The 24,672-nt window shown below is 38.8% G+C and overlaps 3 protein-coding genes, 1 long non-coding RNA gene and 1 other non-coding gene across 8 annotated transcripts; 3 read left to right on the top strand and 2 right to left on the bottom strand.

Annotated features, from left to right (window-relative positions):
* Window positions 1–1,496: 1,496 nt before the first annotated feature.
* im:7138535 (uncharacterized protein LOC797998 homolog) lies at window positions 1,497–5,137 on the top strand. Of its 3 annotated transcripts, none has more exons than XM_044120554.1 (9): window positions 1,497–1,579; window positions 1,712–1,722; window positions 2,278–2,376; window positions 2,636–2,758; window positions 2,842–3,104; window positions 3,188–3,268; window positions 3,350–3,466; window positions 4,468–4,614; window positions 4,692–5,137. In XM_044120554.1, the coding sequence occupies exons 1-9, from the start codon at window positions 1,527–1,529 to the stop codon at window positions 4,842–4,844; spliced, it is 1,047 nt and encodes a 348-aa protein (XP_043976489.1). In that variant the 5' UTR covers window positions 1,497–1,526; the 3' UTR covers window positions 4,845–5,137. The 3 variants fall into 3 exon arrangements, with proteins under 3 accessions (XP_043976489.1, XP_043976490.1, XP_043976491.1); XM_044120555.1 differs by having other exon boundaries at window positions 1,712–1,726; window positions 2,282–2,376; XM_044120556.1 differs by lacking the exon at window positions 1,712–1,722 and having other exon boundaries at window positions 2,279–2,376.
* Window positions 5,138–5,625: 488 nt separating this feature from the next.
* chchd2 (coiled-coil-helix-coiled-coil-helix domain containing 2) lies at window positions 5,626–9,313 on the top strand. Its single transcript, XM_044120553.1, has 4 exons — window positions 5,626–5,789; window positions 6,638–6,887; window positions 7,489–7,642; window positions 8,945–9,313. Exons 1-4 carry the CDS (start codon window positions 5,740–5,742, stop codon window positions 8,953–8,955), a joined length of 465 nt encoding a protein of 154 aa, XP_043976488.1. The 5' UTR covers window positions 5,626–5,739; the 3' UTR covers window positions 8,956–9,313.
* Window positions 9,314–9,501: 188 nt separating this feature from the next.
* On the top strand, window positions 9,502–23,152 carry LOC122833177 (phosphorylase b kinase gamma catalytic chain, skeletal muscle/heart isoform-like). The gene is made up of 10 exons (XM_044120552.1): window positions 9,502–9,784; window positions 10,814–10,960; window positions 15,663–15,841; window positions 15,953–16,007; window positions 16,084–16,149; window positions 16,225–16,388; window positions 19,066–19,156; window positions 19,300–19,453; window positions 19,542–19,667; window positions 20,853–23,152. The coding sequence occupies exons 2-10, from the start codon at window positions 10,881–10,883 to the stop codon at window positions 21,117–21,119; spliced, it is 1,182 nt and encodes a 393-aa protein (XP_043976487.1). The 5' UTR covers window positions 9,502–9,784; window positions 10,814–10,880; the 3' UTR covers window positions 21,120–23,152.
* On the bottom strand, window positions 21,668–24,541 carry LOC122833178. Of its 2 annotated transcripts, none has more exons than XR_006370936.1 (3): window positions 23,598–24,541; window positions 23,294–23,390; window positions 21,668–22,383 (listed from the first exon to the last, which is right to left on the bottom strand). It is a non-coding gene; the product is annotated as an uncharacterized LOC122833178 (long non-coding RNA). The 2 variants fall into 2 exon arrangements; XR_006370935.1 differs by having other exon boundaries at window positions 21,669–22,383; window positions 23,701–24,534.
* LOC122833351 lies at window positions 22,534–22,609 on the bottom strand. Its single transcript, XR_006370973.1, has one exon. It is a non-coding gene; the product is annotated as a small nucleolar RNA SNORA15 (small nucleolar RNA).
* Window positions 24,542–24,672: the final 131 nt, after the last annotated feature.

Here is a 24,672-nt window from a genome sequence, read left to right as displayed (position 1 = left end):
AATGGCACCCTGATCAAATCACGCACTGTGACACCAAGCATTCGTCCAGCTCCACGTTATCAGCAACACATGACGCATTGGTGAGAGAGCACTGGGTCGTAAAGACTAATTAAAGCCAAGAGAACATTTACAGAGCGTATTAATGAGATTTTGGGTGGCTTTATGTCATCATTTACTAAGTCAGAAAAAACTATTTGACTTGGGATCATAATTTTAGCTAAGTCACACTATACTGTATGAGGTCATCTTTCCTGCATGACATAAGTTGTAAAGAAAGTTATATTTAGCTCTCCTTCCTTAAATGAATGGTTCATCAATTTAAGGAATGAATCATGCTAGTAAATTATAGTAATATTGTAATACTGTTGTGTTACTATTATAATTTATTACTATTGTTGTTAAACCCTCAAACAGTATAAAAACCAGCCATCATAAAGAGGGCCGATGATGAAAAAAAAGACAAGAATAGGCTGCACAATTTTTCAGGTTTACTTTTGAAACAGATTTTCAGCAGGTCTCACTCGTCTCAGTTTTTGGCTCCAAGATCACATATGCAGTCGCTTAGGCTTTTAAAAATCACAGTCCAACCCTCCTCCACACAATCAAGTTTAGGGGATTCATACGCAAAGCACTCAGATGTTAATATACACCCTTTGGATCTAAGAATGTTTTTACAGACATCTCACTACCAATTAACAGATGAAATATACAAAACAAACTGAGTCAAATCAAACCAGTTTGGTTTGACTAGTTAAACAAGGATTCCCCTTCCTTGCACGGGAATCAGTCCATTTCCTTAAACAGCTCTTGTTTGTTCCAGTAAGAAAAAGGATTGGGGAATTCCTTCCAGCTGAAGTCATTAAGCTGTGATCATGTGTGCACTCCACTGATCTAGCCTCCAGGAACCTGACCCATCAAAGACAGAGAGAATAGTGGTCTTCGAATGAAAACAAACTTGTCAGTCAATGTGTGTGCACAGCCTGGATGAAGTATTTTGTTAAACAATGACGCCAGTGTAATGACACACCAATGTGTCATTACACTGAACTGGTTGGAAACTTTGCTGGAGAAGTGTATGCATCTAATAAATAACTATCTGTTAAGATAGGAAATGACAGAAGTTTACAAAAGCATAACAAAACATCTAACAAAAAGAGAAATAAAAGAAAAAGTTTACAACCCTTTATATTACCTTATTCTGAGGGAAGGTTTTATTAATGAACATACTTAAAAAGTTTGAATTTGAAAAATTAGATGATAAAACCTTTTCGTATGCAACGTTGTGCAATCCTGTCAGAACAAAAAAATGTAAACGTGAGGTTTTTGTTCGTGTATATTATTTAAAATTAAATTTCCTCATTACGTTTTTCCAATAATTTCCCCCTTGCTTTTCAAAATAAATATCAAATTAATTGGGTATTTTTCCTATTCAAATGTTGTCTTTTGTCTATGCCTCTCCCGGCCAGTAGAGGGCGATTTCACAACAGTGGCTGATAGAAGCTGAAGTAAATTATCGTTTTCTTTTCATGGTGGAAATGGAGAGGAGCGTGCAGACAGTTTCAGCTATTGTATCTCTGGGGTGAGGAATAATTACTTGAACTTTTCTTTCTACAGTTTACTCCCCCTTGCTTTTCTAAAGAAATATACTTGACGGCGCATGGTGAAACTGGTTGGCTGTCTGCTCGGAGTTCACCTGTCACTTCCTGTTCAGGTACCCTAGAGGCGGTGTTCTGTCAGATAGGCATACATTGTCAGATCGTCATACGCGTATGACAAACTGATGGCTATATCTGTCAGATCAGCATACGTTTGGATACGTTTCAGCATACGTTGTCAGATAGTCATACGCTTAGCTCAGACATGTATACGTTGTCATTACCATATGATTTTATTTAATCAGCAACATAGAATCATGACGTAGATAAGGATTTTTTTCAAAAGTGAAACACTGGTTTTGCCCCAGTTTCAGTGTGGGTAAAATTGCGTTTTCATACATGCTATCCAAGTTAGCAGACATGTTATCCAACCCAAAAATATTAAGGAAGTGGGGGACGTGAATTTAAACAGGGCGTGTTTTAGGACGTGTTTTGTGGTTTACTGCAGCTGCAGCAGCATTAAATTTAATTTATTTAGTTACTTTTTATTGTGTCTCTTCTCGCGTATGACAAGCTGACGACTCCTCTCAATATGGCGGACCTCCTGCAGAATGCGCATGCGTGCGCATGCGCTCTTACCATATGTATGCTATTCTGACATGTATGGCTATCTGACAGAACAGCGGCCGCTGTCTCCTGCGGTGCAGGTGTGATGAGCTCCCCTGTCCGCTGCTCAACTGGCTGTCCGCGGAGCTCAGGACTCTGTGTCCGGAGCTAACAGGTGAGGCCACAGCTCCTCCATGCGGCCACTTAGTGTTCAGCGCATAGTTAATTCATAATTACTAATGTACCATTTCCTATAGTTGGCAAAGGTTTAAAATCGGGTAAACGAGTAGTGCATAACTGTAAAATGATTGAAAAAGGAATATTGTATCAGAGAATAATCTTTTTTTAAAAGACATAATCTTAAAAACACGTTCAAATGTGGAAACAGGAGAATCAACCACTTTGCTAAACTGTCCTTGGTTTATTGTTTTTAGACCTGAGGGGAGCAGGTGACGTCTTCTTGGTGGAAGAGTTGAGAAATTTGTTGTCAAACATGTTCTCTCCCCTCGCTGCTATGACTGATGTGCTGGAACCGTCTGCCCTCAACAGGATCACCGGTGAGGAACTGCTTTATCTTATGGACGATGATGTATTTTCTAAACATTTTGGAAATTGCACCTTTTATTCTGTGAATCTGCAGACTTCCTTGTCTCAGAGTTGCTTGCAGCTCATGTAATCAAGGAGAAGGAGCTGCATCCCAAAGAGAATTTGACCAGAGAAGAAGAACCTGTGAAAGAGCAGCGAGTTGAACATTACAGCTATGATGACTTGTGTGAAGAATGCAAAGACGGAGATGCTGCAGACACAGAGAGAATGAAGGCAGAGATGCAGGCAGAGTGGATTCTACTGCTGCATGCGCTCGGTTTAGATGCCTCTTCTCAATTTGAAGATGTGGAGAATGAAGTGAGCCCAACAAGCAGGACATTAATGAACTTTATCTACACTGAAAAATCCTGAGAGCTTAAGAATTGATTTTTTAAATTCAGGTGACGTCAAGGCTTGTCCGTCTGCCAAGTGGAGATATGACAAACCCTCTTCTGAAAACCAGCCTCAGCTCAGAGCAGTGGGTAAGTTCACATGAACGTTTGCCTGTCATGTAAAACTTTGCATCAATATTATTTTAAGCATTTTTCTTTTGTTTCGTTCAGATGGAGCTGCAGAAGATCAATCAGACCCTGTCTGTAGATTATCAGTGTCGGCAACAGATGATGATTAAACGCTTTCAGGTCACACTCGAGTCATTTACGTGGGGAGAGAAACAAAAGGTATTGTGGCAAATCCTTTCTTTCAATGAATTCGAACTCAACTAACAGCTGAAATGAAAGTGGATCCTTCAGTTTTTGGTTAAGAGTTTAGATTTTCTGTGTGAGCTTATTAGACAACAATTTAAACCAAATTTTTGTTTGAATTGCAAGTTTGTTCATATTTTTTTACATGAAAAATGCCAGTCAAATTTCCTGTTTTCTTTTAAATATTCTTTTATATACTTTTTGAAAAGTAATTTAGGTAGTTTACAGTGATTTTTGTAATATTTTTTTACACAGGTCAGTGATAATTACATAATTAGAAACATAGTTTCTTACATCTGTCTTAGACTGTAATATATTCAGAATAACAACCAGCACATTTTGACCTTTACGCACAATGTCACAGCTTCGTGACATTATTTTTAAAAGTTTGTTTTGTGAGTGAATGTTAATTTATCTCAATAATTCAATTAAAAAAGTGAAACATCATGTATTTTGTTGACACATTACACAAACAAACACTTGACATACATCGGTGATGACAAGCGTTTGTTTCTAATAAAGTTGATGATGGTGGCGTACAACCATTGAAAAGCCAAAACTCAGTTCCTCAGAACATTTGAACATCACATAAGAACAATAAAAAAACAATTTTGGACACAAAACTATTCTGACTATGTTGGCACCTCCACAGTCATTGTTGGTTTAGAGTGCTGTATCTAAGCATAAGAGTGGAAAGCTAAGTGGAAGGAAAAAGTGTGTTGGCTATCTGCAGCCTTGAGAGAAATGTGAATCCATTTAAAAGTGTGGAGGAAAGTCACAAGGCCTGAATTGGAGATAAAGGTGGGACATCAAGACCTGGCATGCCAATTCATCCTGGGAATGGACTCCAAATGTCACAAACTATTGGATTACTGTCTACCACCTGAACACGTCTAGTACATGTTAGCGTAAATTAATGACCTCACTAGAGCTGCGTAGACATAAACTTCCCTGGTTTAATAGCTATTTGTTTGCAGGAGCGCAGAGCTGCTCTAGACTCGGTGCCATCTCTGGCGACCCTCACCGGATCCTCCCAAGTGTCTCCATCACTCCTGCTGGCTGCCAGAGAGGATCAGTCTTTCATTGAACCCATAAAAGCTGGGAAGAGCACTGCCGTCTACAAGGTGGAGCTGTGGACATATTTTCATGGGTGAAGCCATCTTTATTTGTTTTTTCTAACGTCTGATGTTACTCTCCCTAGATGTTAATGGGCAGCGTCCCGGACAGAGGAGGCCGGCCTGGGGAGATTGAGCCTCCTATGCCAACATGGGGAGAACGAAGAACACAAGGAAACAAAGGAGGAAAAGGAGGTGGACACCAACATAGATACCGGAAAAAGAAAGGGAAGGAGTAGCCCTCTTTCTAGGTGTTACTTGATAGTATGTTTTCCCTTTTTTGGGCTATAAATGGGTCAGAGGATGGTGCTTGTAATATAATTTTTAAATGATTAAATTATTTATAATTTTGCACATACATCATTGAGTACATTTCTGAAGTACCGTAAAGTGTATAATTACTACATGTTCTGGTTTATTATCAGATATTTCTGGAAGATTTATTTCATTTGAGAGATAAATAAGCCATATTTTCTTTATCTGTTGGCTTTCCATATTTGCAGATAAGTTTAAGAATAAATTTGAAAACAGATTTGTTTTGTTGTTTCTGTGACTCATTGCTCTCATGTTTCCTTCATATCAACTATTTTTAACCTGTCTTGAAACTGTTTCTATTTCTGTTTTTACAAAATATTGGAACTATGGTGATTATTGCTCCCATTTTACAGAATTTTTGATAATAATATCCAACCTGGAGTATTGACGATTGGCTGCTATGAAATATTGGCACCAGCTTCATCCTTAAACAACCCATATCAGTCCACCTTTACTCCTGTCCTTCAACTCTGCTTTATTTTGTCAAATTTTCTGACCAATCACAAAGGTTCCCGCATGTTATAGATTTAAAAAAAACCCTCTTCAAAAATGTTTTAAAATTTGCGAATTAGTCAAAAGGATTCGTATAAAACGAATAAAATGAGACACAAATAGTCATTTAAAACCATTAACTTATCATTTGTGAGTTACACAATTGTTTTTTGAGGCACCGGAAGTCACCCGGAGGATAGCTGATGTAACACATGGAAAGTTCCGGATTAAGTAAAGGTCGAGATAAAACTGCGAACGTGTGTCGCTGCGGCTCAGAGTTGCGTCGATCTTTTCTCATTGACAGTGAAACAAACCTAGTTATTGAAAATGCCACGGGGAAGCAGAAGCCGGCCCGCCAGGATGAGCCCTCCCGCCAGGTAATAATAATAATATATATATGTATATATATTGTCGTTGGAAGTTGTTGAAACAGTATGAACTTGGGGCGCGAGTTAGCCTACATGCTAACATTGAGGGAACGGTAACAGTGTCATGTGTCAGAGAGAGACTGAGCCAGGAAACCTAATGAGATTTACTGCTGTCAGTGATATAAAACGACATTTGGATATTTATATGTTTTAACCAGACAATTGAGTTTTTTCAGACGTCATCGACTGAAAGGACTGAAGGTCACACTGCGCTAAAATGTCTTGCAGCAACGAACTTTTGCATTTAAACCAGCAAACCAGCGTTTGTATTCTATATTTATAAAGAATACAAACGCATATAGGCATTTAGGCTACACAGATATTTCACCCAAACAACTGGTTGTATCTGAAACTGAGGTAACTTTGTTTTGGATATAAATAGTTTTTTGTTTTTATTTAGGTTATTGAAAACCTTGTGGCTTAATAGTCTAACAGCTGATTGTTTTTTTTTTTTTTAAGTATAGAAGTGCACATCAACATAATGAACAGTGATGTTCAGTCTAAACAATTCTGCTGTGTAACATGAAGAAACCTCAAAGTCAGTGACCTTAAACAACACCAGGCTGCACTGCTGTGTAATTTGTATATTTATTTTTTTCCAAATGGGAAAAACTCTTTATGAACAAACCCCTGTAATATTAAATCCCATATTTAATATTAGTTCATTAGTCCACAGTGGTGCAGATTTAATTTTTAACATTATCTCTGCTAGAAAACCCCCCAAAAAATACAGTTTTGTACTATTAAGTTGGGCCTCTTGTTAATTAATCTTTTAAATTGAACTTTGCTTTTCACAGCCGGGCACCACCATCACCTCCTCCAATGGCCAGTGCACCATCTCACGCCCCGGTCCCCATGCAGGCCACTCCGTCTGCAGTGGGGGCTCCAGCTGCAGCGCCCAGACAGCCAGGTTTGTTCGCACAGATGGCTACGACAGCCGCCGGTGTGGCGGTGGGCTCTGCCGTGGGACACACCATTGGCCACGCCATGACTGGAGCCTTTAGCGGAGGACGCTCTGAGGCCGCCAGTCCTGACGTCACGTACCAGGTAAACCGACGAGCAGCCTGCTGGGAGACCAGGATTGTGTTAGAGAAGATTATTTTGTTTACCAGACAGCTGGCAGGACTTTAATCACAGATCCAGTAAAGAGTGGTGATAAAGTGTACATGACAGCTAAAGCTCTTGTTTGGATCGGTGAAGAGATGATAAAGATTCAGTACTGTAAGCAAGAATAACCTCTTTAAAGAGTCCAACCTGAAAACAGTGGAGTCAGTTCAAATTGAGAAGTCGAGTTCAAGTTCTGTTGGCATACACCGGAATTAAACCTCTTTGCATTTCTATGTATAGAAATATTTAAGAGCTAAAATATGTAAGTGACAATACTTGAACTGTAAAGATGAATGCAGGAACAAAATTAAAAGAAAAAGACGCACATCCGACAACAGAAACAGGAAAATATATGAGATGCAGCCTGGAAGCATTGCTTGTACTGAGATAAACATCTAAAGTAGAACACATGTGAGCCCGACTTGTGTTTTACACTTTGCACTGTAAGAATTATATCTCTGGAAGGAACTGCAGATACAAAAAGTTGCTTTCTACACATTCAGTGGATCTGTCAGCACATCTTGTGGTTTCTGTCCATAAGGAGCCGTACCAGCAGCAAGCAGCCCAGCAGCAGCAGCAGCAGGAGGTCTGCTCCTACGAACTCAAGCAGTTCCTGGAATGTGCTCAGAACCAGAGTGACCTGAAGCTCTGTGAGGGATTCGGCGAGGTACTCAAACAGTGCAGGTCTGCTAGTGGTAAGTGTACATATGCAAAAAAATAAATAAATAAACAAATTTTGGTTATTTCTGAATCTGTTTGCCAGATTCAGAAATCAATTTCAAGTTTTATCTCCTTACTGGTGCATAATCTAAATGCTTTTATAGAATATATTATATATATATATATAAATAAAGTTACATTCTTCAATAAAATCCAAGCCTTCTGCTTTTCCTGTTCCTCCTGCGTGTGATTCGGAAATCAAATTTTAATACGTTGGTACTGAATGCATGGGCTGAAACTGGTTTAGGCTCCTTTTGCATGAATTACTGCACTAATGCAGCGTGGCATGGAGGACATCAGCCTGCAGTTCTGCTGAGCTGTCGAGGAAGCCCAGGTTGCTTTTATGCGACCTTCTGCTCTTCTGCATTGTTAACTTTTAGTTGTTGTTCATCTTCCTCTTGACAATTTTCCAAAGACTGTTTGAGGTCACCCCAACATTGTTGAGCAATCAAAAACCAATGGTCAGATACTTTTAGTAGTTTGAAGACGTCTCAAGTCCTCTTGAAAAAAGAAATCAGCATCTCTACAAAGCTTGACAGAGGGACACATAAGGTGCTCTATTATTTCCTTATAGATATCCTATTTCTGTCTCTGAAGGCTCAATCCTTTATCTTCTTAGTCTAAGTAAGGCGCTTCTGATATTGGCTGTAGTTTAGAAGTGACTTTAAAACAAGGAACGTGTCGGGTGGCGCTTGAAGCTCCTAGTCCAGCCACAGTCCACATCTTACGAATCACCTCCAAACTCCTTAAACTGCTTTGCTTCAAAAACCTCTGCTACTGGTGATCCTGGTGCTTTTACACAGGAATACCGCTTTTAATTAAACCTTTCCCTTCCACTCAACTTTCCATTAAAATGATTGAATACAACACTGAACACCTGCAAGGTTTGTTGTACAATTGTCGCATTAGAAGTTTACTCTGTGATTGTGCAGTAATTAAGAAACGGTAAGCTGTGTCACAGTTATATTTTTAAATAAAGGCTCATTTACATTTTCCTCTATCCGTCTTTTGTATTTTTCTGATGGAGATAAGAAAATGAGAAGAGAAGTTTGAGAAAGTAAAATAGGACTGGGGATGACTTTGCAGTATTATGAAAGACTGTGTTGCATTACTCAATATAACCACTAGGGGGAGTAGTGTGACTTTTTAAGCCTCGTTCCTGGTTTTCTTAGTGGTTCCTAAATGCTTATTGTATTTCCTATAATGTATAGAAGGATATTTCCTGTTATTGACAAAGTAGAACACACCTCTCATTGAACTTTTCTTTTTCTCTTTAGGTTTTTCTTGAGATGGAAACAAAGCCCTGCAGAGTTGAAATCACATGTCCGCTCACCAGATTTCAGTGGGGCGCAATCTACAAGGGATCAATAAATCAATCAATAAACATGCTTTACTTAAATAATTGACTTTAGGCAACATTATTTTGTGGTGAGAACACTGCTGCAGAGTTTGTAATAATAGTCTTATAAATACTGTTTATATATTTTGGTGTCATGTTTTGAGTGTAATTTTAACAGTGCTTTTCATGAGCAGTGCTTTCATTATAAAACCTCAAATAACACCAGATATGTAGAATAAAGCTCCTAGTTCTCATCTTATGGTTTGGTTGTAACAAGGAGAAAACGAATAAAGCACTTGGATGATAATGTCGCTGTGTTTTATTTCACTGCCTCCTCAGTCAGACTACATTACACTACACTGAAATGTTTCTATTCTTATCTGTTACACTCTTCAATTAGATTTAGGAGCTTCGAAGCAGGGATACCTCAGGGCTGCAGCACCTGTCGTGTCACTCTAATCTCAGTGCAGGCCACAAACTGAACATGGGAAGTGTTTCAAAGTGTCCACGGCTGTGGGAGAAGAAGCTGTTGGGTGTGAGTTTGGGGATCTCTGCTGTGTGCACGTGCTGAGCTGCTGCTGCGGAAGAACCCATTTATTTTTGGCATTTGACATTAAGGCTCAACCTTTATAACATGGGACCAGCAATCCTACAGCTATTCTGCAGCAGTGGGGTCTGATTGGATTTCTTTGTGGCTGATTTTACACTTTTTGGAAGGACGTCCAGTTTAGGCATGGAGACCCTGTGGAGTGGCTGAAAGAAAAAACTGAAAGACGCGGTGAGTAAGCAAAGCTTTTACGTTTGGCTTTACTTGAGATTGATAAATGCAGATACTTAAAGGACCTGCTTTTAAATAGAAGCATAATCATGCAATAAAAAATCTAGAACAGGACTGTCTAGTCCTGAGTTCAAGTTTTTGTCAGCTCACCCTCCATCTTTCTAAAGGATTTGGATCTGAGGGCAGATATGGCCAGGGAGGAAAAATGTTTCTGGAGAATCATTTCTGTTTTAATTTGACCATAAATTGTTCAGAATATTCTGCTTCTAAAAAAACAGATAATGACCCATTCCCAGTTTTCTGGAAGAAACGGATCTGCATTTAAAATGTCCTTAAAAGCTTAAAAGGTTTGTGATGCACTGTCAAATTTCCCTGGGGCCACAACACCACAGGCTCTCAATTACTCAACAGTGGGCATGAAATGTATTTTCATCTACCCCTTGTTTTTGTGCCAGTCCCATTTTGGAGTGCTTGCATCCTAAAGGCTCACCCTTGGTATCATCCGGCTACTGCATGCGGTTCTAGAGCAAATCCTTTAATCATTTATTGAATCCTTTTCCTGGTATGTAGACAGCATCTAGTGGTTAAGAAAACTTGACTTCCCCCAAAGTCCCCCTTTAGCATCCAATCTCTGGGCTTGATTGAAATATTCTCAATCCTTTCCTATTTAGAAGAGTAGCTAAGAAAATTAGGCCATGCATGTCATATTTATACCAAAGGAAATAGGAAGTCACTGACCTATTACACACACTGCATGCCCACTTAATCTTAAAGGGTGAGAGGTAGTGAATACCCTGGACAGATGGTCAGTCCATCACAGAAACGGGAAGTAGTGAATTGCTGGACATGGACGATATGACTGAAAAACTTATTACAATATAAGCATTTAATATCAGTCTTATAGATAATTATTCATGATTTATTGTCCAGCCCTAGGAATTACTCATTAAAAGTTATTTGACACTCAGATCAACTTGAGAACCGCCTGTGTTGTGCCAGTGTTGTTTTGAGAGTGTGTATTTCCTGCAGTCTGCTGTGAGCTGCAAGAGGAAAACAGCTTTACACACATTTGGAAGTGAACCAGCGTTGCTCCATCATGACCAAAGAGGAGGAGATCCCAGACTGGGTGGGCTGTGGGAGAAGAAGCTGTTGGGTGAGTTTGGAGATTCTGGGCAGGTATATGAGCAACAGCTGCGAAGTACTGAAGGTTCAAACATGTTCTGCATTCAGAGAAGGCTCAACTTGTATAACATGGGACCAGCAATCCTACAGCAGTATTCTGCAGCAGGTCTGATTGGATTTTGATTTTATTTTTGGAAGGACTCTGCCAGTTTAAACATTCATTCCCTGTGGAGTGGCTGAAAGAAAAACTGAAAGATGTGAGTAAGCAAAGCTTTTTTGGCATTTTACTTGAGATTGATAAATGCAGATACTTAAAGATTTTTTAAATAGAAGCATAATCATGCAATAAAATCTAGAACAGGACTGATATATATATAGTCCTGAGTTCAAGTTTTGTCAGCTCATCCATCTATATATATATAGGATTTGGATCTGATATATATATATATATATGTATATCTGGAGATATCATATATATATATATATATATATATATATATATATATATATATATTCATATATATAAAAAACAGATATATGACCCAAATATATATATATATATATATATATATATATATATATATATATATATATATATATATATATATATATATATATATATATATATATATATATATATATATATATATACAACACCACAGGCTCTCAATTACTCAACAGTGGGAACATGAAAATGTATTTTCATCTAAGTTGTTTTGTGCCAGTCCCATTTTGGAGCCAGTTGTCACAAACTACAAACAACTCTGAACTCTTTTCTAGAAAGACTAAACCACATGTTGGGGTTGAAACTAGAATATGATGCTTGCATCACAAAATAAAATCACTGAATAGTTATTGTTGCCTGGACTTCAACACATAAACAGATTGAGTGCAAGAAATGCAATGCTCAAATATACTTTTACAAAGCAAAGCGAGTAAAACAATATTTATACAAATATCCCCAGCATTTACAAGTTCATATAAGTACAAGTGGAATATATCAAAACTCAAACTTTTTCTTTGGTTTTAAAGTTCTTGGTAAATAGTGGAGGAAATAAATGTCAAAAAGTGCTTCTCTGCCAGTCAGACAGAACATGGATATAAACAATATCTTCTGGAAAAAGAGATCAGGCATACTGTAGTTTTCAGAAAATATCCTGACCCAGGTAAGTCCAAAGTGCTGCCCTCTGAAGGATTTTTTAAAGTTTAGGCATTTGCGTTCAGTTGCGTGCTTCCAGTCACTGAAACCAGTTTCAAAGTTTGACTGAGTATTAGCATTGCTGAAAATGCGCATGCAAAACAAAATGCAGCTGTGGATGGAGAGTAGAGCATTACTCACCGACCATTTAACATCTTAGGTTTAAAGTGAGATTTGGAGAAGTGACGCTTTTGATGCTTGTACACCCGTTCTGATGCTTGAAAGCCAACATTCATATTTTCTGCCCAGTAAGCTCGCACGGACTCGCCAATTTCCCCCAATGCGCCGGATCGGTACTGCAAGACGGATCCACAGTCGCTTTTCCATCTGCGGAAGAAGATCCCGCTTCACCAACTCTGACTCCACAGACGCCAGTCCAGCCTGGGATCTTAGTGCCGGTTCTAGCATAGCTAAGGGTTTGAGGAGCGGGATAATAATGTTTCTGCTCCATCTCCGCTAACAGGTTTAAAAAGCCTGTCAGTTTAGGCATTTTCTGTGTTTTGACTCCTTTTTCTGTGTTTTCGCTCCTGTTGTCCGCATGCGTAAGGTTTTTGCGCCAAAAGTGGACCAATACACAACAAGCAAGCATTCAAGATGGACGCTTGCCAGAACAAATTGGAACATTTTTCATCGGTGCTGTCAAAATCATGGTAGTCATTGATTAAATTCTGACACTATCCATTCACAAAATCCCGTAAGCCCTGCTAAAATCCGGCCCAGCATATAAATATGCTTTGAACTAAACCAAGGATCTCCAGTCCTTGGAGACTGATGTCCCACAACTTTTATTTGTCTCTGATTCAACACACCTCAGTCAAAAACATAGGTCATTAGTTGGATTCCATCAAACTCGAATGCAAGCTGTGGAGGTTATTCAGTCAATTTAGATAGATCTGCAGGAGACATAATGATGCATGTAACAGACAGTGATGTCAGTAACGCGTTAATTTGTAACGCGTTACTGACATCGGACCACTTTTTTCAGTAACGAGTAATCTAACGCGTTGCTATTTCAAATCGAGTAGTCAGACTACAGTTACTTATCAAAATCATTTTTGCGTTACTATCTTCTTTTGTTATTTAATCGTATTTCCTCGACGCGTCTTGTCGAGTGACCGACGTCTCTATGCAACAGAAATGTAAACAATGGAGGGAGATGCGCATTTTGTTGGTGGAAAAACTGGAACTATTTTGAGTTTCTGTCGCCAAGTCCGATTATTATAAACGGCTTTGGGCTTAATTTTTTTTAAGTCGCTTGCAGATTTAATGAGCGGCGTGTTGCGCCTTTTTTGGCTCGTTTTTGAACGTGAAGTTACTCATTTGGGTTTGGAAATAAGCAGAGACTCATTATAAATCCCAGAATTTGTCCGTCATTAAGGGAGTCTTACTCAGTTTCTCCTTGTTCATCATTTCCCGGATGATCCGTCCCGCTGTGTCTTTGTTAATGTCAAGCTAATATATTACCTCTGAATGACGTCGAGCTTCGCGTTACGCTCCAGAAAACTGCAAACATCGAGACTAATATGAACAGCGCAATAAACGTGAAAACAGCCACGAATGAACGTGTCCGTAGTTGGCAATGATTATAATGGCTATTTAACGCTATACTAATTATTAATATTAAGATAAGTGTCAAATCTGTGCAGCCATCTGAGCTGTGGAGCTGCAGGAGGAGATCTGTGCGCTGTGACACCAAACGCAGGGCCGTAACGCAGAACCTGAAAGTGGGGGGGGGGGCCTTACAATCCTTCTTAGAGTTTTCCAGACAACAGAGGACCACACAAATTACTCAGGTTTTTATTTTTTTTGTACTGTTTTTTCTACAATCTCCTCTTCAGTTCAATCTTATCAATGGAGACACATTGTTGATGTTACCATTATAAAATAGATTACAATTAAGAATTGGCAAAGCTCAATGTGATTTTCACAGGAGGCGAAGCGTTGTTGTTAACAACTGCTGAAAGTAACTAAAAAGTTACTTTTAGTGTAACTTAGTTACTTTCCAAATCAAGTAGTCAGTAATATAACTAAGTTACTTTTTCAAGGAGTAATCAGTAGTCCGATTAAAGTTACTTTTTCAAAGTAACTATGCCAACACTGGTAACAGATTACAGTCGTTGATGGATGGAGTTTGAAATCCATGATCTAAAGCCTTCAGATTTCAAAATACAGGTGTTACAGTAACATCGCGATATCTAGGTTCACACAAAATCTAAAAATTTAAAATATATAAAAACAACAACAAGAACTGCGAGCAGTTGTAATGACGCAGCAGGCCCTTGGGAAGATGTTTCTCACCTGTTCAAACATGTCATGTCATGTCATGTCAAGGTGCTTCACTAGAAGAAAATAACAGATCAAGATAACACTGTAAACAAACGTACTGAGAAGAACCATAATAATAAGTCATGCAGGTAGCACTGCATGCATGCATATAGTGTTTTACAGTTAATCTGAAAAGTTTAGTTTTGGTCTTATCTGACTAGAGTAATACTGTTTCCTCTACAGGGCTTGTACAGCAAAAAGGCTCAGTACAACAATGGCATTTTTCATATTCAATTTCCACAAATATTATATTTACAGAACGTTTTCCATACTTCTTGCCCAGAAAGTCGGTTTAGTTGGGCAGATATTGCTTGGCAGGTTTGCAATAGTGCATTATTGAACCAAAAATTACTATTGATCCAAGTTTTATAATAATTTAAAAAGAAGGTAAATTATATTTTAGAAAAAGACCAGTTTGGATCTAATAACTTAGAGCATAATTTTAAAACTGTGTTTTGTTTTTATCTGTGTTTGACTGTCTAATTTGTTTGAGTATTAAAAACATCCAGGTGCAGGAAAAAAAGGAAAAACACAATGTGTAGAAAATTTCTCAGGGTGCGAATAGTTCATTTTTTTAGATCATTGCATGCACACCCCTCTTTTCACGTTTTCATTTGTGAAACATCCTGAAGTCCATGGATCCCTTTCTTTTCATTTCCTTCGCACTTTTTAAGTTCGTGGTTGTGAATTGACTAAATGTGAGATGCGTCCCATGAGTTTTTAGTCAATTGCCTCGAAACCCAGAGCTTGCTCATTGTCATTCCCGCCACCTTTCCGATGTTACGTAAGGCTCAGTGTGCAGGAGGCAGCATTCATTAACTTCAGCGTGTTGTGGACAAAGGTTTCAGCTCTAAGAGGGTTTTGGTAATGGCAGTCATGCTGAGTCATTACATAACTTCAATGCATTTCACACATAGAGGTCAGCAGGTCGCTGGAAGTGAGGACATTCTGTTCATTGGCAGTCAGATCCACAGTCGGAGGGGGGGTGGAGGGGGGTTACTTTCAGCAGGTTCAACATTGAGACTCAACCTTTTAAAAAAAAGTCAATTTCATCAGAATACTATTCCAATTTTAATTCATTTGTGTGTGCAAATGAATGTTAAAAGGCAGATAAAAACCCAAATTATCAGATAAAACTGAAGTTCCAACTAAAATGAACAGACATGTAAAGTTTCTGCTCAGATATCAATCAACTTCCCGCTCAAGCTGACGTTTCCTCTCTTCATTTGACAGGGGAGTAAGCAGTGTGGTCCGTCGCTGTGTGGACAAGCGCACGGATCAGGAATATGCTGTAAAGATCATAGATATCACCCCGTCTGACAAAATGACTCCGCAGGAGATCGAGGAGGTCAGGGAAGCGACAGTGAAGGAGATCGACATTCTTAGGAAAGTTTGCGGGCAGGAAAACATCAGTAAGCACTTTCTCTTATTCTTAGTTTAACTGGAAAGAGTTGTTTGTTTTTTTTTACCTTTGCCCGATCATATTTAGCTGATCCATTGATGAACTGAATTCTCATCTCCAGTACAGCTGAAAGATTGCTATGAGTCCAAAGCCTTCTTTTTCCTGGTTTTTGATCTGTAAGTGTCAGGATTGACAGATATAACACGTCAGACAGGCTGCAGCTTCTCTAATGTCTCATTTTCTTTCCCTCAGGATGAAGAAAGGGGAACTTTTTGACTACCTCACAGAGAAAGTAACTTTGACAGAGAAAGAAGCCAGGTCAGAAAGCAAGTTTTCTTAGTTATTGTAATGTTTTTAAAGGCATTTTACAATTTAACGTGTTACGCCTTTTAGAAAGATTATGCGTGCTTTGTTGGAGGTGATCCAGTTCCTTCACAGCCAGAACATCGTTCATCGGGACCTTAAACCTGAGAACATCTTGCTGGATGACAATATGAACATCAAACTCACAGATTTTGGCTTTGCTGTGCAGATCCAGCCAGGACAGACACTGAAAGGTGAGTGAACGGTTTCCATAGTGACCAATTTAAACACGACAGAGGTCTCATCAAAATGACCCTTTTAGTTACCGTATTTTCCGGACTATAGAGCGCACCATACTATAAGCCGCACCTACAATAAAAAATAAAAATAAAATAAAAAACTGCAAACGTACATATACAAACCGCACCTGGCTATAAGCCGCTGATATCTCCGCTGCCCTCAAGAACACAGCAGAGGGCTACATCCTTAATAAATGCAGTCCTCCATCTCCAACGTCGAACCATCGATTCGTTTACGCCGATCTTATGTGAAGCAGCTATCAATTTTTACTGCCAGATCGATAGCCTTTAATTTAAAAGCTGCATCATATGAATTTGAATTAATTTCTCTGTGGTGTCTGCTGCTAGCATGTGCTTGTTCTAAATGAAAATTAGCGCTTTCTTCTTTGATTTCCAATTTTGACTTCCAATGATTCATTTCCTGTTGAAGAGCCCCCTGGTGGTTGAAGAAAAATCCACAGATAAGCCGCACTGGGTTATAAACCGCATGGTTTAAAACGTGGGAAAATAGTAGCGGCTTATAGTCCGAAAAATACTACATAATCCTTACAAAACAGACATAATGACAACTCCAAGCTCAACAACTCAAAGTTCAACAATAGCCACAGTGTCACTTCCTGCTCTTGCTGTCTTTGCTGCCTGCAGAGTGTGCTGGCCAGTACAGCAGCAGTTGGTGGTCGGGGGCGTAAATCTGGATCGGGTTGCAAAGTGTGGTTCCTGCTATGAACAGTACAGGACACTGCGTACCGCCACAGAGGGTCGCAGTACGCTGAGCTTTCTAAATAGACTTCTCAGAAAGCTTAAGATCATTAAGTAGTAGCTGGCAAGGAAAAGTTTCTGATGAACTGTTCCTCTACTGGAGGACGTAAATGGTTTGGGTGGAGATTTATCATCTCAGTGTGGTGATATCTCTAGGGTGACCAGACGTCTTCTTTTTCCCGGACATGTCCTACTTTTCAGACCTAAAAAAATGTCCGGGGGGAATTTCAAAATCGTCCGGGATTTTGGTCAACTGCCTCAAAACACATTACATAGCTTACAGTGCATTGTGATTACATTGCCACTCCGTTCCACTACTCCATTCCGCGGATTCTACGCCCCCGCCAACAAAAAAAAAGAAGTGTCCAACTTTTCAGAAACCCAAATCTGGTCACTCTAGATATCTCTAAATCACGCTCTGAAAAATGTCAATACTTAAACCTGACTTTAATTTCTGCCACATTCTCAAATCCAAAAATATATATATATTTAAAAAAAACTATAGATATATTTTTTTATACATTTGTAAAGCAGATTTTTTTTTGTGTTAAAGATATATAAAAATAATGCAGGCGGTGAACTGAAAAACCAAATCTATTTAGAGGCTCAGCAGAAGGTCTGTACCACCCACCAAACACCCCGACTCTTCTACTGTACTTCCATATTGAATGTTGGTATTCATAACTCTAAGGATTGTACTATTATTTATCAGTCATCATCACTGATCATACAATTCTGAAAATGTTAATAACGCTGAGACAAGAGTGTAATGACTAATAACTGGGAACTTTTTTTATCTAGAAAGGATTTTTTTTATTAGTCACATTTATTGTTTATTAATATTTACAATCATAACAGGAATTAAAGTTTTACCTGACATGTAGCACCCTCATTTAAAGTCCATAAATATCAGGCTTATAAGATTATTGATGCACAATACATGTGCTGAAATACATCAGCCTTCTCATTATGATATAAATTTATATAAAAAAAAACAAAAAACAATAATAGTATTCAGTCATTTTTAAAATTTCAGTAATTATCCACATCTATTAAAGAGGTGAAAGACAGTTTCCTTTTATTAAATGTATTTACCAAATTCTGAGTTAGAATTTTTCATGCAAAGGAGATTCAGATATTTTATAATTTACTTTTGCAAAGAGTTATTTACACAGACTGGTGCACTTCACCAAAATAGAAGACATAAAGCAGGAAAAAACTTTTTTGAAGTATGAAAGTTTCATATGATATTTTACAATTGAGCCTTCGACTTAGACATTGACCCTAATCATACTGCCAAATTAGTTGCAAAATGGTGTAAGGACAATAAACTCATTATTTAGTAGTGATTATTGCAAAGTCCTGATCTTATTCCAGAAAAAAAAATGTTTGCAGGCTGAGAAAGTGTATTTGAGCAAAGCAATATACAAAACTGATTCAGTAAAACCAGGAGCAATGGGGCAAAAAATACAGTTCAAGTTTTTTAAAAAATTATTTAAATGAGTGACTGTAAGAAAAAGTTTAAACAAATCTAATTTCCGCATTTAGGAAATAAAATTAACACTAACTGGATTGAACAAGAAATGTTTAAGTCTACTTGGGGGTGAACAAGGTCATGTCTTTTTATACAATGTATCTGATTTCAACTGCACATCAATTCCTACAGTAGGTAATATACAGTTCATTTTAGAAGAAGTCAGTTTTCTATCTGGCTCTGAAATAAGGATGTTTCTTTGATTGCACATTTAACATTCCTGTTCACCAGTACACATACTTGTGGATACAGAGTGCAGTATGTTTAGAAAGCAGAAAGAAGTGTGCTCAGTTTTTAAAAGAAAAAGTTTCTGTCTGTTTGAATGTGTGTTTATTGCAGAAGTGTGTGGGACGCCTGGCTACCTGGCTCCTGAGATCATCGAGTGCTCCATGGACGCAGGACACCAAGGATACGGTACAGCTGTTGACATGTGAGTGACCAGAGACAAAACCATGTCCGTCTCACATGACCTGTTCCGTTTATCCTGCTGTTATTGGAGCTTCAGTTAGATAGTTGATATACATCGTTTCTGCTCAACCAGGTCACAGATTTGCCCGTTGTTGGTGTTTGCAGATGGAGCGCTGGTGTGATCATGTACACGCTGCTGGCCGGCTCTCCGCCTTTCTGGCACAGAAAACAGATGCTGATGCTGCGGATGATTTTAGCAGGGAGCTACGACTTCTCATCTCCAGAGTGGGAGGATAGCTCTGACACAGTCAAAGATCTGGTAGGTTTGTTTGGGTTTTTTCTGGCTTGTCTTTGCCTACAATAAACTTTGAAAAAAATCTAAAAGTGGCGTCATGCTTTTTGCTCAGATCTCCCGGATGTTGGTGGTGGATCCAAGGCAGCGGTTCACTGCTTCAGATGCTCTGAACCACACGTTTTTCTCCCAGTATGTGGTGAACGAGGTGCGACAGTTCAGTCCATACAGGCGGTTCAAGGTAAGGAAATGTCCGATTTCCAGACAAATGGAATCAAAATAGTTTGCTAGCATTTGAAGAGTTTGCCTGATTTGAGAGATTTCATCCACAGGCTAAAAATGAAGCAGATGTTGAGGTAACGGTTTCCTTAACAAACTATTTCATTAACTTGTGGACTGGAAGATTTTTGAGATCTGTTTTTGATCTGAACGATCTCCTAGGCTGTGGCCAAGTCTGTTCCCATCAGTTATACACTTTATTAACAGAATTTGAGTCTTTTTCACAGTTAAATAAGTAGTAAAATATTTAGTCCTATTGCTTTGTGTAAAATCTTTTCTGGAAAGCACAGAGGTGAGATCTTTTTTTGTGGCTATTTTTACAAAAACTCTCTAAATTCTTTGGGTTTCTTGGCTGTTGCTTGGCATCTTGAAGTTTCAGCCCAGATTTTTTTGTGCGACAGAGATGTGGAGACTGAATAGGTCTCCAATGAGCCGTCTTTGGTCGCTCCTTTATTACATTAATGGCCCCTCTGGGTCTTTGTTGAGCTTAAAGACCCATTTCCTGGGTTCTCTGGTTGAGAGCCCCTCAAAGCAGTTAGATTGTGAAGATCTAACTGTGATTGTGAATTAGAAGAAAAACAGTCACTAAGAATAATTCACATCTAATGCTGCAGTTGAATTTTGAAATGTCATTCTTCACATCATACTCTACTTTTCTCCCAGATACTGGGTGAATTTATCCCAAAGAGTTTAATTTTGGGTTGATCGGATCCGATTTTTCTCTCAAACCACTGAATCATTTTGACGTTCACTGACCAACTTAAGACGGGTCTCTACATTTTCCTTCAAGTACATTTACCAGTGGTAAGGCACCTTTGTTGTTGAGCTTCTACGCTATACTGGTGGCCAGTTGTTACCTTTTAATCTTATTCTCCTACATTTTAGACACAATTCTAGCCCATACTGATCCAATACCTTGTGCTTGACATCCTTTGGTCTTATTTACTGTATAATGGTGGAGTGGCTGAAAACAGAAAAGAAACTATTCCATTTCAATTCATTACATTATGAATTAACATCTGAATCTTCATTAAACACCTATCATTTACATATTAATGACAAAATACAACAGAGAAACAGTCAATTTGGATTATGATTTAAGGTGAAACTACCACTCCGTTGTTATGAATGGTTGTTTCTCCATCAGGTCATCTGCATGACTGTGCTCGCTACAATGCGCATCTACTGCCACTACCGCCGCGCCAAACCTGTCACCAAGGAGGTGATAAAGAGCGACCCATACGCCGTCAAGCCCATCCGCAAACTCATCGACGCATGCGCCTTCAAGATCTACGGCCACTGGGTCAAGAAGGGCCAAACTCAGAACAGGGCCGCGCTTTTCGAGAACTCTCCAAAGATTGTCCTGCTGTCCCTAGCCGCCGAGGCGGATGAGCAGGGCCAACATGGCTGGTAATGTGGCCGCAGGACTGGGAATCACTTCCACTCCAGAAACTGAACTGGTAAACCAAAAAAACAGCCCAACTCGGGTGTTCTTTGAATGTTAAAAGCATGGAGGACGTGCTTCAAAAACTTTCTATGCAAGAGAGGCTTTTGGATTTCTGTTTTGAACAAGAAGAATGTTCTGGAAAGTAAGTTCTTAATTTAGGTGACTGTCGCCTCCAAGGTGCTGAGTCAAGTCTTCATCTGTTGTCAGACTATTTATTCATTTACTGTAAGACCAGTATGTAGATTTTAGTTTTAAAGTTTGTTTTTTTCCCAAAATGCCTGGATGGCTGAAAATTCCGCGAACTTGTATATTTGAAACTCTACAGGCTAAAACGATTGTGTAATGACAATTGCTCTAATAAGAAAGTACTTTAATTTGCATAATATAAACATATTTATTAAACCTTCCATTTATTTGAAGGTTGTGTTTTTGAGGTGAATATATTTCGGATGTGTTTTATGCATCTCTCCCAGAGCGCTTTGTTTCCAACTACACAAATGCAGAGCACACACAGGGTTGGTTTCAGCACAGTGACAGGTTTATTATGAAGGAGTGAGGGGGAGGGGCACAGAAAACACCACAGGTCACAGAGGGCTTGTTTCTGGCACAAGGTATTCCTCATCCCTGCCCTGCTGTGTCTGTTTTTAGCTTCATGTGCGGTCTGGCCGTGTCCAGGTGTGAAAAGTGATTGTGTTACTTGAAACAAGATGTAACACGCAGTTTTTAAATGTTGTAATAATAATAATAATAATAATGCCACAGACAATTACTTTGTGACTGCCAAAAAAAAAAAAAAGAGAGAGGGAAAAAGCATTTCAGTGAAGTGTAGTTACCACAGATGAAAGTGTCGAGTCTCTTCCCGTTTGGAAGCTGGGCGCCCTGCTGGAAAATACAGCAGGAAAATTAATTTCTAGAAATTTATTGTGAATGTCAAGTACATCACTGTACTCATTCCTGTGTAGCCAGACAAAGCTGAGGGAAGCGGTTGCCCAGGCGATTTCGTTTTTGGCAGAAATGAGACGAGGCTGTTGCATGGTGTCTGACTGTGTCCAGCACAGAGCCCAGCTGGAGCAGAATTCAGCCATGCCGCGGGTCACCTTTCCTTTCCACTGATCTCACACGTAACGTGTGACCGTTAACGGTGAGGGTAAAACATACCGTCCTGCGAGAAGGTCGGGTCAGTTACAGCAGCCGCCGGGTGTAGTACAGCTCAATCACATGCTGCAGGACTCTGACGAATGAAAAGCAGAGCAGACTGAAGGGAAAGCCTCACTGATTGTATCAGTGATGCAAACAGAGATTTTAATCCAAGGTTTCCAATGTGTTGTCACTCTGACATAAGAACGAGGGACGTAATAACCACTCTGATCTTGTCGTGCCAGTTTGTGAGAGCAGTAATTTAGCATGGTGTCTGACTGTATATACTACATTCAAAGTAACACAGAATTCAGCCATGCATCCAGAGACATGCTATAATCATGCAGTTTTAAACACATTATGGAAATAAAGAACTAAAGCACTCAAAGCATGGTTGGTGTGTGGATGTTTGGATATCCTTTAAAAAAACCTTTAAAAAGATATTTGAACAGCCACCCTAGCAGTTTCACACCCAATATTTTCTGATTATTATTGTTTTATAATGGAATAAATCAAACTGATTTGACATGAATTTGGACTCTATGGATTCTATATGAATTGTCTTGTAAAGTTCATGACATCCGTTGTGAAGTGGCAGTATACAAACAAACAAAATTATTTTAAGTTATGTATTACGTGAAGTTCTGCAGGCACAAATTATTGGTGGAAAAGCCAGCAAACACAATCAAAAGCTTCAAAATGCGTTTTATGACGCTCCCCCATGGTGTTTCTTACTGCTGCCACATGAGGGCAGTATGGGGGAAATACGTGTGCGTATGTGCTGCCTCCTAAATTGTGGTGAGCAACCAACACCAGCTATATTTGTTGGGTAAAATTAAACCTAAAGTAGATTATAGAATACAACACAGGTTTAACAGTAGAAATGCTGATTATTAAAAAGCAAAACCTGCGCATACTATTTACAAGCTGGTCTCACTTAGAGATGGGACTTAAATCGACTCTCCTCATCCACCCAGCACCATATCCATGCTCCCCCTCCTCACCTCTGCCCCCAGCGGGTCAGCGTGTTTTAGCATCTGTTGTAGCATCTGTTTTAGCCTGGCTGATGGCTGGCATCAGGCCACCGGCTTCACTCTCCTCCTGTGTCACAGGAGAAAAGGATGCACAGCAATATCATCACTATTTACCGACCTGTAAACACTATAAACAACACATACATTCACATGAGACACGTTGTCATCACTTTATAACGCATTTACAACCGTGAAGAGCCACATCCGGTGCCCGCATTCACACCAGAAATTAAGAATTTTAGATTTAACACGCAGCTAAGTTACTTGTAATGACCTGGATGGGGCAATTCCATCTCTTCATCTTTCAAATCTCCCTCTGTCTTTAAAGAATACCAGATTTTCACGAGGTTTTACCTCTAACCCTACTTCCTACTTACCTTAACCGACGTGGCCCATCGGCATCTTTCTTCTTCTTCTTCTCTGCTTCAGAACGTTTCTTCTGAGGCTGTTCTAATCAACAACAAGCTCATCAGCGCCCCTCACTAATCTAGAATCAAAGCTGCAAGTACTTAAAAAAAGGTTTCTTGGAAATCAGGTTGAATGCTGTTGTAGTACACTGTGTAAAAGAGAAGAAAAGAAAAAAAGCAGGCTGAATGCGATTACAACCAGATATTTAGCCTATAAATAAATTAATACAAAAAGGTTTTCTGGAAAGCAGGTGGAATGCTGTTGTAACCAGATTTACATACTCTTTAAAAAATATTTTTAATTGTCCTGTAAAACATTAAATCAGTTTAAACGTTCCTTGTTTTGGGTCAGTTGGGATTACAAGTCATTCTATTTGATAAATGCCAGAACGATGGATTACATGTTTTTGATTATTTTATTTTGATTCAGAAGTCACTACACTCTAACATAAATCAAATCGAATCAAAAATGTTCATCCACAGTAAACAGGGTTACCTTTGGAGGAAAAAGAGAAAACCAACAAGTCAGGTTGAAGTCCATGTGAAAGGTAAATGAATAAACAAGACCGGGGGAAAAAAAGAAAGAAAAACAAAGCAGAGAATTACAAAAGTATTTGACTGGAAATCAATTTTGGAGGAGAGTCTTCTTTATACAAAAAAAAAATCTCATCATAATAAGATACTACTACTAAACTTATTTCTTAACTTTTGCAGTGAAATGCTTCAATACAAACCTGTGTTGCCAGACTAAAAGCAAAAGATTTTAATTAGACCCAAAATACCTTTGTGACTCTCTACATACACAGAAGAGAATGAATTGCTGATTTACAAAAAAAAAATTGATTTATTTGTGAAATTAATGACACATTAGTTGACTTAAATACTAAATGTGTGTATTATTTTAGTCTTTGAAGGTCATCAACAAGTTTGGGCAGAAGAGAG

This window comes from Gambusia affinis, linkage group LG06 (genome assembly GCF_019740435.1).
Source record: "Gambusia affinis linkage group LG06, SWU_Gaff_1.0, whole genome shotgun sequence".
Classification (NCBI taxonomy): Eukaryota; Metazoa; Chordata; class Actinopteri; order Cyprinodontiformes; family Poeciliidae; genus Gambusia; species Gambusia affinis.
This window is presented reverse-complemented; position numbering and strand designations above follow the sequence as displayed.

Bases quoted from the DNA above. Each gene is read 5' to 3' on its own strand.
- im:7138535 (XM_044120554.1), top strand. From the start codon at position 1,527: ATGGTGGAAATGGAGAGGAGCGTGCAGACAGTTTCAGCTATTGTATCT. The intron at 3,105-3,187 runs GTGAGCCCAACA...TTTTAAATTCAG, and splicing joins TTGAAGATGTGGAGAATGAA to GTGACGTCAAGGCTTGTCCG. The intron at 4,615-4,691 runs GTGGAGCTGTGG...TACTCTCCCTAG, and splicing joins AGAGCACTGCCGTCTACAAG to ATGTTAATGGGCAGCGTCCC.
- chchd2 (XM_044120553.1), top strand. From the start codon at position 5,740: ATGCCACGGGGAAGCAGAAGCCGGCCCGCCAGGATGAGCCCTCCCGCC. The intron at 5,790-6,637 runs GTAATAATAATA...TGCTTTTCACAG, and splicing joins AGGATGAGCCCTCCCGCCAG to CCGGGCACCACCATCACCTC. The intron at 6,888-7,488 runs GTAAACCGACGA...TCTGTCCATAAG, and splicing joins GTCCTGACGTCACGTACCAG to GAGCCGTACCAGCAGCAAGC.
- LOC122833177 (XM_044120552.1), top strand. From the start codon at position 10,881: ATGACCAAAGAGGAGGAGATCCCAGACTGGGTGGGCTGTGGGAGAAGA. The intron at 10,961-15,662 runs GTATATGAGCAA...TTCATTTGACAG, and splicing joins AGTTTGGAGATTCTGGGCAG to GGGAGTAAGCAGTGTGGTCC. The intron at 16,008-16,083 runs GTAAGTGTCAGG...TCTTTCCCTCAG, and splicing joins TTTTTCCTGGTTTTTGATCT to GATGAAGAAAGGGGAACTTT.